Source organism: Geotrypetes seraphini, chromosome 14 (genome assembly GCF_902459505.1).
Source record: "Geotrypetes seraphini chromosome 14, aGeoSer1.1, whole genome shotgun sequence".
In the NCBI taxonomy this organism is placed as follows: domain Eukaryota; kingdom Metazoa; phylum Chordata; class Amphibia; order Gymnophiona; family Dermophiidae; genus Geotrypetes; species Geotrypetes seraphini.
In genome coordinates, this window is record NC_047097.1 from 56154819 (window position 1) to 56171699 (window position 16881).

A 16881-nucleotide genomic window follows, 5' to 3' on the forward strand; every position below is an offset into this window, starting at 1 on the left:
TCCAGACCGAGTGAAGAAATATTTTTCCCTGATTTGTTTCCCTGATTACACTCCATTGTATGTTGGAGGAGACTGTGGTATAGTGATTAGCGCTACAGCCTCAGCACCCTGAGGTTGTGAGTTCAACCCCCACATTGCTCCTGATGACCTTGGGCAAGTCACTTAATCCCTCCATTGCCCTAGGTAGATTTTGAGCACACCAAGATAGATAGGGGAAATGCTTGAAGTATCTGAATGTAAACTGCTTTGAGTGTGGTTGTAACAGTACAAAAAGGCATTATACAAATCCCCTTCCTCTAGTCTTTGTATTTTTGGAAAGAGTAATCAAGCCATTCATGTTCCACTCCACTCAGCATTTTATCAGCTTCTATCATATCTTCTCTCAGCTGCCTCTTCTCCAAGCTGAAGAACCCAGGAGTTCTGGAGCGAGGCACTCATGACAAACTAAAGAGGTACTTCTTGTGCCTGCAAAAGTCACTTGCAGTCTGAATAGTCAATAAACCTAAGGCTGCGCCAATAGGTTATTTCTAAAAAGTGCTTAAGTTGTTTACTCATGTTTGATCATTCCAAACCTAATCTTTCCCAGTCCTTGATTCCCAGTCTTTTAACTATTTGCAGACACTCCCTTCTCCTTCCACCTCGCCTTTAGCCACTGCTGCCTTTTCAGTTGCTACATCCAGCTTCGTGCCACAGAGTTAGAGAGGGACACTGCTCTCCTGGCACCCACCATGTGAGTAGATGATAACTGGACTGGGAAGGGATCATTTGGCTTCACCCTGGCGTTACGGAAGGCTCTGAATCAGGTTAGGGGGGGCTTTGTGTGGCTGCAAGAAAGGGTGAATCGGTCCTGGTGTTTCAGCTCCTGTTCGTAAATCTTTCTGGACCGAGACTTTTCTAACAGGCTTGGAAATTGGCACCGACTTTCCTGGAGGAGTGTGTGGTGCAGTGGCTGGAGCTGCAGCCTCAGCACCCTGGGGTTGTGGGTTCAAACCCCGCGCTGCTCCTTGGGATCCTTGGCAAGTCCCTCAGTCCTCCATAGATAGATAGCTTGTGAGCCCACCGGGACACATATGGAAAAATGCTTGAGTACCTGATTGTAAAAATCATTTAGATAATTTTAGTAGGCAGTGTATAAAAAAACCTAATAAACTTGTAAAAAACTTTATGGAATATTTAGTGTAACTAGGTATATTAAATTAGGGTTACCCAGTTTAAAAGGAATAAGTTCCTTCAGCTAAAGCCTAAGGTTTTGGCAGTTGGAGCTACTTTCTTCTTGAAATTTCCATGCAAATGCCTTATATCGTATGGAAGTGATAAATGTGTGTTTTATGATCCAGTCCAGTTAGAAGGCTTTATTAAAGAGAAACCTTTGTTGAAAGTTTAGTTTCTAGTACTGATTTTTATTTTTGGAGGATGTTGTGTATAAAATATAAATGCCATTTTGCCTGTCCTTAGATAGTAGATTGATTTTTTTTCTTTCTTCCTTTTTAAAAAGGTACTGGCGACCGTGATAATGTGGACTAAGACACGGTTGATAATTGCCTATGTTTTCATGTTCTCCTTATTGAGTTTGCTGTGGTCATTCATGAATATTTGTTATCAATGTATTGTAACAAATAATTAAATAAAGAATTTAAAAAAAAAAAAAATAATAAATTAGGGTTACCATATGGCTCCAGAAAAAAAGCGGGCAAATTGAGATATCCAGGTTTTACTTCCATTGAAAGCATTGGAACTAAGGAGGACAGATAGGGACATCTGGGTTTTACTTCCATTGAGAGCAATGGAAGTAAAACCTGGATGTCTCAATCCGTCCTTATTTTTCTGGAGCCGTATGGTAATCCTAGGTATATACATATAGTGTGGTGGTATAAATTCTCCTGCCTATATTCTGGAGATATGTGCATAACTTATAGTATTCTAAGAACACAAGAATTGGCGCTGCTGGGTCAGACCAGTGGTCCATCGTGCCCAGCAGCCCACTCACGCAGCGGCCCCCAGGTCAAAGACCAGTGCTCTAAATGAGTCCAGCCTCACCTGCGTACGTTCCGGTTCAGCAGGAACTTGTCCAACTTTGTCTTGAATCCCTGGAGGGTGTTTCCCCCTCTAACAATCTCTGGAAGAATGTTCCAGTTTTCCACCACTCTCTGGGTGAAGAAGAACTTCCTTACGTTCGTACGGAATCTATCCCCTTTTAACTTTAGAGAGTGCCTTCTCGTTCTCTATACCTTGGAGAGGGTGAACCACCTGCCTTTATCTACTAAGTCTATTCCCTTCATTATCTTGAATGTTTCGATCATGTCCCCTCTCAGTCTCCTCTTTTCTGTCAATTATATGCATAAGTATGTGCCTTAATCGTGTGAATGCCCTCTCCTGCATATATGCTGTTGGAGATATATACATACAGAATAGCTTGTTTTTTAATTTCTGGCACTTATGTACCTATGTGTACAAATTAATGTGCATAGGCCAGTATTGTGATCATTTATGCACATATATGGTGCCTTGTATTATAGAGTTGCCCCTGGATGCTCACCGTTTAGGACACGGAATGAACGCATTTTGATCCCAACTTCTCCATTGCACTGTTATCAGCCTAGTTCCACGTTGTCATAAGTCTTTAATCCAGATCTAGTATTTTTATCCCCACCCATTGCAATGCATCCTACCCTATTAAGGTGGAAAGTTAGGAAACCTGGACCGGAAATATATACTAACTTAGAATTAGGCTGGAAACGCCGTGGAGCCTATTTGCAAAGCTCTGTTAGCTGTTTAAAACAGGGATTATCCTGTGCTGGTAGCTAATGCAGTCACACAGGCATAAATACAGGGGCTGATGCTCAAAGCCACATACAAAAGTCACACACAGATGGGCCCACAGTGCAACAATCATGCAAGCAACTAGAGCTATGATGCATGAAAAAAATGATATTTAAATTGTATATGCAGTCAAATTGCACTATTAAATGGAAGTCCTGCAGCTAGGGGAGAAGGAGGGAGAAGAAACACGCCTACTTGGGTTTTGTCTTTAAAATCTGCAGGAACCTCTTTCCGCTTGTAAAAGAAGATAAAGCCGGTGTGAAAAATTGACAAGAAATCCTCTCCTCCAAACCTTCAACACTGCCCCTGACCTGGTGAAAACCTTTCGGTGTTATAGGCCATCACTTCCTTCTGTGTATTGCAGTGTGTACAATTCTGGAGACCACACCTTCAAAAAGATATAAAAAGGATGGAGTCAGTCCAGAGGAAGGCTACTAAAATGGTGCATGGTCTTCGTCATAAGGCATATGGAGACAGACTTAAAGATCTCAATCTGTATACTTTAGAGGAAAGGCGGGAGAGAGGAGATATGATAAACATTTAAATACCTGCATGGTGTAAATGCGCATGAGTTGAGCCTCTTTCATTTGAAAGGAAGCTCTGGAATCAGAGAGAATAGGATGAAGTTAAGAGGTGATAGGCTCCAGAGTAATCTAAGGAAATACTATTTTACAGAAAGGGTGGTAGATGTGTGGAATAGTCTCCCGGAAGAGGTGGTGGAGACAGAGACTGTGTCTGAATTCAAGAGAGCCTGGGATAGGCACGTGGGATCTCTTAGAGCAGTATTCTTCAATCACCGGTCCATGGACCGGTGCCAGTCCACAGAAATTTCCTGCCGGTCCACAGGGCCAGCACATGCATCAGGCCCAAAACAGTGTTCTTCAACCGCCGGTCCACGGTGCGATCGATGTGGCGTTATCTTCGAGCCAGCTCCCTCTTCCTATTTGATTCAGTGCACAAAGCCATGGGCAGTGGCTCCTACGGGCATCCTGCGCCTGAACCGGAAGCCTTCTCTCTGACATCGCTACGTCAGAGGGAAGGCTTCCAGATGAGGCACTGGACGTGCAAGGTGCAATTAGTACTATTATGGGGTCTGGGTCTGGGGTGGAGATTGGGTAGAGATGGGCGGGTTCTGGCACACGACTTAGCCCAGTGTTCTTCAACCGCCGGACCACGGACCAATGCCGGTCCAAAGAATAATTCTTTTATTTCTGCCGGTCCATAGGTGTAAAAGGTTGAAAAACACTGTCTTAGAGAGAGGAAGAGATAATGGTTACTGCGGATGGGCAGCTCTATGACCTCATAATACAGGTGCAAAGAGCCTTAGCCTATAGGAAGAGGAGATGCAAATGTTAAGAACCTTAGCCAATAGGGAGAGGAGGATGTAATGGTTACTGCGGATGGGCAGACTGGATGGGCCATTTGGCCTTTATCTGCCATCATGTTTCTATGTCCTCCCCAATGAGCTCAGAATGGGTTACAGGTTAACATACTCAATATATAGTTAACGGTTTACAATTTGCCATATTTACAGTGCAAGTTTTTTCAATACAAGATTTTATTCTAATGTGACACGTACCAAGAATCTAGTAGCACTATATATTTCTTGGTAGTCCATTTTGTAATTTATCTTTTTATTTTTTTATTATTTTAATCATTTATACACCACCTAAAAACCAAGGTAGTTCACAAAACCCCATAAAAAAATAAAAATAAACATTTAAAACCAATCAAACATGTCACTGCAATGCCCTTAAGATCCTAACACAAGTCTTATACCATGCTAAACAGGCAGAATGAATGCCTTTGTAAAAAGTTGAGTTTTCAGAAATCTTTTAAACTTTCATCTATTGCTTCAATGTCATAACATACAGGCATCCCCAGTTTAAGAACGAGTTATGTTTTTAAAATCGGTCTTATGTTGAATTTACATGTTAACTCGGAACTTGTTTCTCTTCAGAAGGCCTTACAGACTTCATTACCATCCATTTGATACATTTCAATATAATTTCCTGCCATCTGGACTTAGCACATTGATACCCATGCTCAAGCCCTCTTAGCATTTAGCATACAATAACATGCATAATACACCCAGCATTCACGGAAGCTTAAAGCATCAGTCCATGGTGCCTTGATAGTATGTGATGGAGAGGGCATGGAAGAGGTGGGAATTGGGTGTGGAATTCACCTTACACTTAACACACAGGAAGTTAATTAACTGTTAACATGGCAAATAATTCAGACCAGTTAATACCTTCTCAGGAGGGAGCTTGAAGAATGGTCTGAAATTTGGCAGCTAAAATTTTATGCTAAGAAATGCAAGGTCATGCATTTGGGCTGCAAAAACCTGAAGGAACAGTACAGTTTAGGGGGTGAAAAACTTATGTGCACGACAGAAGAGCAGGACTTGGGTGTGATTGCATGTGATGATCTTAAGGTGGCCAAACAGGTTGAAAAGGTGATGGCAAAAGCTAGAAGGATGCTAGGTTGCATAGGAAGAGATATGGCCAGTAGGAAAAAGGAGGTATTGATACCCCTGTATAAGAATCTGGTGAGATCTCATTTAGAATATTGTGTACAATTCTGGAAACTGCACCTTCAAAAAGATATAAAAAGGATGGAGGCGGTCCAGAGGAAGGCTATTAAAATGGTGTGTGGTCTTCATTATAAGGCATATGGAACAGACTTAAAGATCTCAATATGTATACTTTAGACTGGAAAGGCGAAAGAGAGGAGATATGATAGAGACATTTAAATACCTATGTGGTGTAAATGCGCATGAGTCGAGTCTCATTTGAAAGGAAGCTCTGAAATGAGAAGGCATAGGATGAAGTTAAGAGGTGACAGGATCAGGAGTAATCCAAGGAAATATCTTTTTACAGAAAGGGTGGTAGATGCGTGCAACAGTCTTCCACAAGAAGTAGTGGAGACAGAGACTGTGTCTGAATTCAAGAAAGCGTGAGATCTCTTAAGAGAGAGGTTACTACAGATGGGCAGAATGGATGGGCCATTTGGCCTTTATCTGCCATCATATTTCTATGTTTCTATGATAGCCAACATCTGCTAGTCAGTAAATTCACAATAAAATATCTTACAGTATACTGCCCTGCAATGGCAGAAAAAAAAAAATAAGTCATAAGAATATGAATAGCCTTACTGGGTCAGACGAACGGTCCATCTGGCCCAGTATCCTGTCTTCACAGAGGCCAATCCAAGTCACAAGTATCTGACAAAAACCCAAAGAGTAGCAGCATTCCATGCTACTGTCTCATGTCTGTCTCAACAGCAGACTATGGACTTTTCCTCCAGGAACTTGTCCAAACTTTTTTTTAAAAAAAACAGCTACATTAACTGCTCTTACCACATCCTCTGGCAACACGCTCCAGAGATGAACTATTCTCTGAGTGAAAAAATACTTCCTCCTATTGATTTTAAAAGTATTACTGTTACTTCATCGAGGGTCCCCTAGTCTTTGTAAATCTTGATGCAGTAAAAAAATTGATCCACTTGTACCCGTTCTACACCACTCAGGATTTTGTAGACTTCAATCATATCTCCCCTCAGCTGTTCCTTTTCCAAGCTGAAGAGCCCTAACCTCTCTAGTCTTTCCTCATACGAGAGGAGCTCCATCCCCTTTATCATCTTGGTTGCTCTTCTTTGAACTTTTTCTAGTGCCACTATATCTTTTTTTGAAAGCAATACTCAAGGTGAGGTCGCACCACTGAGCGACACAGAGGCATTATAACATTCTTAGTCTTGTTAGCCATCCCTTTACTAATAATTCCTAGCATCTTGTTTGCCTTCTTGGCCGCCGCTGCACATTGCAAGCCTTCAGCATATTGTCTACGATGACACCCAGATCCTTTTCATGAGCGCTGCCCCCCCAAAGTGGTTTCCAGCATCCGATAACTATGATTTGGATTTTTCTTCCCAATGTGCATCACTTTGCATTTGTCCACATTAAATGTCATCTGCCATTTGGACGCCCAGTCTTCCAATTTCCTAAGGTCTTCCGGCAGTTTTTCATAGTCCGCATGCGTTTTAACAACTCTGAACAGTTTGGTGTCATCTGCAAATTTAATCACCTCGCTCGTAGTTCCAATTTCTGGATCATTTATAAATAAGTTAAATAGCACCGATCCCAGCATAGATCACTGCAGCATACCACTATTTATCCTTCTCCATTTCTCAAATAAGTTAAGTGCCTATCTATAAGCTAGAAAGTATGTATATTGGACATAGCCCCTTCAGGATCTCCAGTATTGAGGCAAAAGGCAGTAAGTTCATTGCAGAGAAACAAGCATAACATGTTGGGTTATTTTCCATTTTCCCACAAATCATCCAGAATGGACTTCCTTCCTTCAGCACTTAGCCTCCTCTAGGGGACCATCCTCTTGTGTTTATTAGCCCATATGTAACTGGGTTCCAATAATCAGAATATTATTCTTTTCCCACCTCTTTGGAGCTTGCTGCCATGGTGTCCACCCCAGAGAGCAATGTAGGTAAAATTTCTAAGGTGTTGCATTTATAACATGAACTGGCTCTACAAAATGAAGGGAGGAGTTGCTTTAGAGGTTAGCGCGCCAGACTGTGAACCAGCTAAGACAGGTATTCAAATCCTCCCACTGGTGCTCCAGCTCCTCAGGTACAATTAGACTGTAAGATCACTTGGACAGGGAAATAACGTGAATACTTGACTTAGTTGGCTGCCCCCTTCTTTGAGCTCAGATTTGGAAGACGTGAGTAATAAATGTAAGTTTATCTAAATTACTCCTAGTGTCATAAGAATGTCTAAGAAGCTGTTCTTCTGGTTTATGGTTTATTGATATAGTCCATCTGGGCCAAGGCACAGTACACACTAAACACACATAATCATAATTAACAGTAAAATGTAACAAGTAGAAAACATGTACCAATGAGTCAATAGTAACTTGAACCAAAAAGCAACTGGAAAGTTGTACCCCACGCAGAAGATGCACAAGCAAAAAAAAGGAGTACTCTAATTCCTCAAGCTCAATCTTATCATTCTTTTAGAAAAGCTATTTGTTTGATAAATTTGTATCTTGATCATTTAGTACTGTATTGATGATATGTATATGCTTTTCGCCGACTGTTCAGCTTCTCTTGATGTGAACCGCCTAGAACTCACTGGTATGGCGGTATGCAAAAATAAAGTTTATTATTATTATTATTGGAGAATCACATAAGACGGATTATAGCTCAGCTCGACACGGCCAGTGTTTCGACACATAAATAACACGTCTTCATCAGGGGGTCAAACACAGAGATGAAATGCTAAAGACATTCTTATTCCACGATGCCTTTGTAACCTAAACTGTCCTTTTAAGGACGACATAATTTTTAGTATTACTTCCCCAACCTTCTGTTTTTCCCTTTAAGTGTTTTCTTTTCTTTCTATTAATTGGAGTTCCTATCCCTTCTTCCCTTTTGTTCCCGTTCGTTTTAGTCCTTGAATCGTTCTTTTCCCTCGGTCTATTTTCGATTAAATTATGTTTGTACACCGCCTAGAAGTCTCGAGGAGGCGGTATAGTAAATTTTAAATAAACTTGAAACTCGATGAAGAAAGAATCATGAACTTTCCAGAGCGATTCACCAGAGCAGCAGGATGCTTTTTTGCAAGTCCATGTTTCTTTCTTCATCTCTGTGTTTGACCGCACATTATTGACCCCTGATGAAGACACTGGTCGTGTCGAGCGGAGCTGTAATCCGCCAATCGTAACTTGTACATCTCACTGAGGCGTGCTAGTTTTGCTTCAGGCAAATATAGCACTGGCAAGAACGGATTAAACTTCCCCTGAAAGTCACAGGCTATCGAGGTGCTACTGTTGCAAATAATTAAGAAAACAAAAAGGTCTTTAAAGATTTTTACATTATTTTTTTTTTTTTTGCATCAGTTATTAATCTATTCTGTACAGAGAGTTGATTCCGTGCACCTTGTCCCGCGGTTAACAGATAGAAATAAAACAAAAAGGGAAAAAGGTGAAACTTTTTTTATTGGGCTAACTTAATGCATTGTTTCATTAGCTTTCAAAGGTAGCCCTTCTTCTTCAGCCCAGAAATAATCAGTATACAGTAGACTCTCAGTTAACCGGCACCCATGGGGATTGATAGATGCCGGATAAATGTAGCTTCTGGTTGCTTGAGAGTTACTACTAAAAACAGGCCTAACTAATAAATGCATAAACACATAATTAATTAAATAAAAGGAGTTCTGAACAACAGCATGAATCAGAGCTTTAAATGATAATTTAGAATCCAAAAGGAATTCCTAGGTCTGATTTATTTGTACATGTGTTAATGGAAGATAAGAGTAGAGTGAGCTCAAGGTGATACTCCCTTGATTTATGCTATGCACCAGTGTTATATAGAAGCGTTATCAGCTCTAGGACTGTTCCACACAGATGTCAGGCTGCCAGGTAATACCATACTTCTGAAGAGGTGCCCCGTCCATTCCTCACCCAGCTAAGAACAGCAAACCCTGCTTAAAAAAAAAAAAAAAAAAAAAAAAGCAGCAAAAAACAAGGCTTCCATATAAAAGAAAACCATCAGCTATCAATCTGGATTCTGCTTTGTCAATAAACAGCGGTGACTGTGCCACGCACAGAGAAAAACTGTATCACTTGCGGCCTCCAATGCTCTTTGCCAGCCAGACCCGTCAAAAGGTAATTCTGTAAGGGGCGCAGGTATTTTATGTGCAGTCACTGGTGAAAGATTTCTGTCGATAGGCAGCTAATCTTGCGCATCAGATCTCTTTGAAAGCAAACACGGCAACGATTGCGTGAAAGAAAACGACGGAGCAAGGTGGGCATTTCTGTCAAAAATGCAGAAAAAGCATAACGAAAAAGATGTTTCGGCCAAGAGAACATGTTCTTCTTTTAAAGCTGTAACCATTCATTTCTGGGAAGACCACGGTGACATTGCTACGCAACAAAACTAGGGTAGCCTATAGGATCCCAGCTTGCCAGTGTAGCCGATGGCCCTGATTCTGGTATAATTCAAACACATCCAAGGGGGGGAGGGGAGGGATATATCTTTAGTGTAATTCCTTGATGTAATTGTGGGGTGGGGGAGGGCTTATATTGTTGCAATGCTATTGATCAAATTTAAGTGCTTAGTTGTTATTTTTACTGATATGAATATTGTGTTGCACTTTTTGTTAGTAATGGAAAATCAATAAAGGCATTAAAAAAAAGAAAACTATTTTAAAAAATGAATTTGCCGGTAAGTGCCTAAGTCAGTAAGCATCTACACCAAATCTACTAGCAAGTTGGCATGGTTAGGTAACCCTACTTGTAACCCCATTTGAAGTGGAATATGATGCATCAATATACTTTCAATTTCTAGGGACAGGCAGGTTCCCCGGAATCCTGCGGAGCTTTTCTGTCTCTCACTATTGAAAAAATGAATAATGAAACAGCACCCCACAGTGGTAAAAATGTAGCTGGAGGACTCCCACTCAGAGGGTGGGCCTCTCACGCGCGGTCCTCACACTCAAGGTCTGTTCTTTGTCTCTCAAGGTTTACAACAAAGAATGTGACAGGTGACCAGAGAATGGAAAGCTGTGTAACGTCCATCCAAATGAATCTGTTTGTCCATTTCGCTCTCATTCCTGCGGTAAGCAGCAGTGCCAGCAAGCTGGCTGTCTAATGATATTCTAAAGCAGTGGTCTCAAACTCACAGCCCAGGGGCCACTTGTGTCCCGCCAGGTACTATTTTGAGGCCCTCGGTATGTTTATCATAATCACAAAAGTAAAACAAAATAGTTTCTTGATCATATTCTCTTTTGCCATAAATTACAATATTATTATTAAGACTTAGCCAAAAGGAAAGATTTATAAACCCTAAAGAGCTTTAACCTCATACAAAATTGTCATTTCTTTAATAAGACATTAACTGTTTTTTTTCTGAGGCCCTTCAAGTACCTACAAATCCAAAATGTGGCCCTGCAAAGGGTTTGAGTTGGAGACCACTGGTCTAAAAAAGAAGGGAGATTAGGAATACACGGGGAAATGCTATTCGCAAATTACCACATGCTAATTAGTATGGGATTAGTGTGTAATCCCTTCCCATCAACAAAATAAGTAGTGGTAAGGTCTCATAAGAACATAAGAAGTTGCCTCCGCTGAGGCAGACCAGAGGTCCATCTCGCCCAGCGGTCCGCTCTCGCGGCGGCCCATCAGGCCCACTGTCTGAACAGTGGTCTCTGACTAATTTTACAAATTACCTCTAATCCTATCCCTGTAACCTTACCTCTACTCTTATCTGTACCCCTCAATCCCTTTGTCCTCCAGGTACCTGTCCAGACCTTCTTTGAAGCCCTGTAGCGTGCTTCTGCTTATCACATCCTCCGGTAGCGCGTTCCATGTATCCACCACCCTCTGGGTGAAAAAGAACTTCCTGGCATTTGTTCTAAACCTTTCCCCTCTCAATTTCACTGTCCGTAGTCTACTTATGATTAGGGTTTCTGCTCTTATGTTTAACTGATAAACATCCTGATGCAAAAAAATTAAAAAAAATAGTTGCTTATCGCAGTGTTTCTCAACTCGGTCCTGGAGCTACCCCCTTGCGAGCCAGGTTTTCGGGATATCCACATTGAATCTGCATAAACTTGATTTGCATACACTGCCTCCATTCTATGCAAATGTCTTTCATGCATATTCATTGTGGATATCTTGAAAACCTGACTGGCAAGAGGGGGGTACTCCAGGACTGAGTTGAGAAACACTAGGAAACCACCACTTTCTGTAGTCCTTTCTCGCTCTTCTGCTGGTTTGTCTTCTGTCTTAACTCCCTTTCTCTGCACTGACAATTCCTAACTAAAGCACACATACATATTTGATTCCACTAGAAAAAGTACCAAACAGTAATCCCTGTGGCACAGGAACACTGATAAAACCCCCCACAATTTTTGTACTCTCAAAGAATCTATAATTAGCTGGACGATAAATATCTTAATGTGTCATTTATAAACACTTTAGAATGGAAGATCTATTAGAATAATCCCAAGGCACAGTAATCATTCCTAACAATGTAAAATACACCTTGATGGACCCTGTTGCTTAAGTGATAGCTCTGTTGTCTATTTGTCACTATAATATTCTAAGAAAACCACACATTCTGAAACTAGCAAATACAGTCTTTTAAGACTGAAAGATGACTCAGAGGAAGGATCCCGCACATGTAATGATTTTTTATGTACAAGATAATGTGCACAGCTTGTGCTATGGGGCTACACTCTTTATGGGCAGGGAGTTTACTTGTAGTTATGGAGAAACTTAACCTTGGGTGTCTAACCCAGTAAAGCCCACTTCGGGGTGTAGGGGGGGGGGGAATTTCTGCTGCTATAATCTACAAGGATGGGGATGGGCTGAAATTGTGGCCTGGGATTTAGGATGGGATACGAAGCAGCTCTGGCCTATAATTCTGGAATGGGATGAGACTGACGTGGACAGAATTGTGGAAACAGGAAAATGGACTAGATGGACCATTGGTCTGACCCAGTGGTTCCCAAACCTGTCCTGGGGGAACCCCAGCCAGTCAGGTTTTCAAGATATCCCTAATGAATATGCATGAGAGAGATTTGCATATAATGGAAGTGACAGATATGCAAATCTCTTTCTCATGCATATTCATTAGGGATATCTTGAAAACCTGACTGGCTGGGGGTCCCCCAGGACAGGTTTGGGAACCACTGGTCTGACCCAATATGACTAGTCTTATATTTTTGTCTTAGGGGCTTTATAAGGGTCTTTGAGGTGTTACCTTCAAAGAAACAGTTAACATTGACATAGCACAGAGTTAGGTGAATGAAAGAGAGCATTTCAGGGGATTTATACTTAACTTGTGAACCAATCAGATCACTCAGAATGTAATGGAGCATCCTATTGAGATGACAATGCATATTAACAAAAGCCTTTGTCTTCTGTCAGGTTCTCATAACTCTTTTCCTGTCATATTTACAAAGGCGAACTCGGCCACACATAATTGACGACAAGCTCCCCCTAGAGCAAAGGTTTGGTATCACAGTGTAAGTACCGTACTCCTCTCAGACATACAATCAGAGCACAGTATTGGGGCAAGCCTATATGCTGGTGCCTAGAGATAAGCGCCACGTACAGGCATTAAAGGTACTATTAATTGACAGGCACCTATGTGCACTATGCTATATGTTAACACCTACTGTAACCTCCATACCGCCCGATATTCTGTACTATTTAGCTGGCTAGGAATGGTTCCTGGCCAGTTAAATAGCACTAAGATGGCTAACCACTAATATTCAGCAGGAGATAGCCAACTATCCTGGTCAGCAGCTAGCCGGGTCACTAGCTATGCCTTGAGGTTTATCTTTGGCTGCTATGACTTAGCCAATGAATATCAGCGTGGCTGGCTATATCAACCGTGGCTAAAAAATATACCAGAAATTCAATGCCGGTCATCGTTCATGCCTCTGGTATTGCATTTCTGGGATCGCCGTTGCCTATGGGAGGTAGCTGGTCTGTCTCCTATGGTCTAAAACAGGGGTAGGGAACTCCAGTCCTCGAGAGCCGTATTCCAGTCGGGTTTTCAGGATTTCCCCAATGAATATGCATGAAATCTATTTGCATGCACTGCTTTCAATGCATATTCATTGGGGAAATCCTGAAAACCCGACTGGAATATGGCTCTCGAGGACCCTGGTCTAAAAATTAGCTCCATAGTATCTAATTGCAAGGGGGGACATACACACGAACAAAACATAGGCAGGTCTCCTGTGTTGCTTATAGAATGTGATAAATTATGTATGTCACTTAACACATCTATCTCTGAAGGATAATGGTCTAATAAAGGCCACCATCTGAAAATCCACTCAAATGATATCTTTCTTCCGACCCTCAGAATTGCCACCATCCACTCCAATAAACTTCATAGTGGTTGGATTTACACATTTAAATCCTCACCGGGTCATTAGTGTAAATAAATATTTTAAATAGTAATGTGTTCTCAACTCATTTCACATAAATTGGTTTTAAATATAAAGCCAATACTTAGCTAAAGTGGTTCATTCAAGGGATTGCTTGCCAACATGTTTCACCCTGAACGGGTTTCATCAGGGCTCAAATCCCTCTGTCCACAATTTGTTTCCCACAACGCGACCACTCCAAGGGTGGTCCAACCCAAAGAGTTTGATGTACCCACCAATGAGTGAGGTTTTTTCTTGTGGTGCATTTGGATATAAATGTGGAAAGATGTGCCTGTTGTATTTCTGTGTAAGCATTTCCCTTGTATTTGTTCATCCCCACCCCATTTTTGCATTTGCATTGCTCCCCCTCCCCCCCTCATTCTACCATCTCTCATCTTTCTCTGTCTCCCCTCTCCCAGTAAGCACATTTTCCTCTCCCTTCCTGCTACCCCCATAGCCACTATCTCTCCTCTCCCTTTTCTCCTCTCTGTGTAGTCTAGAATCCATCCCCATGTGGCCACAGCACTTTCTAGTCATCTTCCTGTTTCTCATCTTCTTCCCCACGCAGTCCAAATGTCCCTGTCCCCCTCTCAGTGACCTACCAGTTCCCTTCTCCCCTCTCTTTTCTCCTTCCCTCATTGCTGCTGTAGTCTTCCTTCTCCCCTTTTTCCTTCCCCAGCAGTTCCCCTATCTTGCCACTGTGCTCAAGCAGCCAGAACTCATGCCAGGAGTAGAAAGTGTCTGACTCATGTCAGAAAGAAAGTGCAGGACCTTTCAGTATAGGTCAAGTTGAAAGCCCGTGATGCCCCTACCCGCTCTGATGCAGAGTTCCTGTGATGGACTGGGTGGGGACAAGGCAGTTTTCCAGCACGATCTAGGCCAGTAGTTGTAAAAACCCGTGCTTCCTTTCTGACTTTGCTACCCCTGTCACTGATGAGGTTTCAGACATGTACGGCTTCATCAGGAGACAGATCTTGCTTTGAAGAGATGCTGAGGAAGGGAGGGACCCAACTGCCTGACCACCACTGATGAGCAACAAGTAATCTCTCCTTCTCTCTCCGAAGCCCCAGTCATCTGACTATTGCGGCACTGCAATGGCAGCTGAAAATACATGAGAACAAGGCCCGTGCATATGTCACATGTGTAATGCACATGGCCTTCTATGTATAGTGCTGGAATTAGAGCAGCTGTGTTACTCAGGCTGATGTACTGTAACTTGTGTTTGCAGGCCGGTCAACTTTCTGAGCAGCTACTCCAATCGCTGGTCTTACAGTGCGGCTTGGGGGGCAACCGCAAGTACAATGTTTCTGCTTTTCTTTGATGAATATTCCAACTACTTTGATTTTAGTGCTCCACCCTGGGCCAGAGGTACGATACGAAACTATTTTCCCTTCCTTAAAAGAGATTTGAAAGATACTCAATGTCATAGGAGCTAATCATTTTAATAAGTTTAATAGTTAATATTTTTTTCCGTTGCTCCTCCTCCATGAGATATTTCTTCTTATGGTTTATAGTTTATTCATTCGTCATGTACCACTATTTTCCAGCACATGGAATCAATGCCGTGTACAATACACTAGCTTAAAATACAAAAAGGAACTTCCGCCATAATAACAGGAAAGAATACATATTAACGCAAACATACCATAAAAAACAGTGTCTGTGGGGGAAGGGGAGGAGGGTATAAAGAGAATTCCTCATCCGCGCAAAGTTACGATTCACTATTGTTTCAGTTTTTAATCCACGTGTTTTATGTCAGGACTTATAGGGACCCCTGAGGAAGACAACACTGTCGAAACACAGACCGTGTTGGGTCCATATCTCCCAACGGTTTGGGTCCTAAATATATTGTATGTGGATTATGAATGTGTATATTTTTAAATAAAGCCTGCATCTTGAACATTACCATCTCCACAGACTTCTGTGGACTTTCTGTGGGACGAAGGGTCAATCTCTTGCTTGTTATCAAGTAGGTGTTATATTGAAAACTTTGGTGGGAAAAATAATTGAGTGACAAGTTCACAGAAAACAAACGAGTCGAAACTGAAAAGAGCTTACCTGGGGTGGGGGCACCTCTCCCCCCCCCCCATCATATCACGTCCCCTTCCCTTTCCCCATACTTTTTTTTTTTTTTTTAACTTCTCTGGCGTGAGAAGCATGCTGCCCACGTTGGTGTCGGATCCCATTTGACTACAATAAAGAAAACCTGGTGGTTATCTATCAATTCAATACAACATATGAAACCACCGATATAAGCCAAAATGACACTGCAGGTAATTTTTTCTTTTATTATTACATAAACGGGAACAAGCCTCAGATTATGGAGTTTCACCCATTCATCCCTTATGACGTCACATCCTAGGCACGGGTCCTGGAAGTCACATCACAAAGTGCCATAAAGGTACGGGAGAAGGCAAGGGGCGCCCGCAACAAGGAGATGAGTGGGTGGGCGGGCGAGGGGCGGCGAGGAGGAGGAGGGGTGCACCCTTAGGAAGACTGCGCCTGTGGCGGACCGTATACCCCCATCCCCGCAACCCCCTGACTATACACATTGAGCTTACCCCCCCTCTTTACACCCCCCGCCCCACTTTTTACAAAGCTTTTTACAAAGCTAAGCTTTTTTTTTTATCACTGGCTGTGGCAGTATTAGCTCCAACGCTCATAGAATTCTAAGAGCATCGGAGCTAATGCTGTCGTGGCCGGCTATAAAAAAAATGTCTTCGTGAAAGAAGGGGTCATTTAGGTGACAGCAGCTGACCAGGCTAGTGAGCCACTTTCAGCAGCGTTAGCCAATTAAACAAAAGCAGAGACTACAGGCTCTTCAAAGTGACTTTAGGTGCGATCTCTACTGTTACGTGAGTTGCATTGGTTACCAGCGTGAGCCAGAACTGAATTGTTGCTATTTGTTTTAAGATTTTGTATGCTTTACCTCTATGTTTATGTTTATTTAAGATTTGATATACCGCTCCTGCATTTCACGGACCTATGCGGTTTACAATGCATTGGTCTAAAATGAAATTAGGTACTTAGAAACATAGAAAGATGACGGCAGAAAAGGGCTATAGCCCATCAAGTCTGCCCACCCTACTGGCCCACCCCTT

The 16881-nt window shown here is 42.1% G+C and overlaps 1 protein-coding gene across 2 annotated transcripts in view; it reads left to right on the forward strand.

Annotated features, from left to right (window-relative positions):
- The first annotated feature begins 618 nt into the window (after nucleotides 1-618).
- LOC117348513 (stimulated by retinoic acid gene 6 protein-like) overlaps nucleotides 619-16881 on the forward strand; it is a 54277-nt gene continuing 38014 nt past the window's right edge. Inside the window, exons 1-4 of one of the 2 annotated variants that reach the window (XM_033920729.1) lie at nucleotides 619-730; nucleotides 10359-10455; nucleotides 12771-12868; nucleotides 15009-15148. In XM_033920729.1, the coding sequence (XP_033776620.1) occupies nucleotides 729-730; nucleotides 10359-10455; nucleotides 12771-12868; nucleotides 15009-15148 (337 nt within the window). In that variant the 5' untranslated portion in view covers nucleotides 619-728. The remainder of the gene's footprint in view (nucleotides 731-10358; nucleotides 10456-12770; nucleotides 12869-15008; nucleotides 15149-16881) is intronic. The other variant, XM_033920730.1, reaches the window with a different exon arrangement.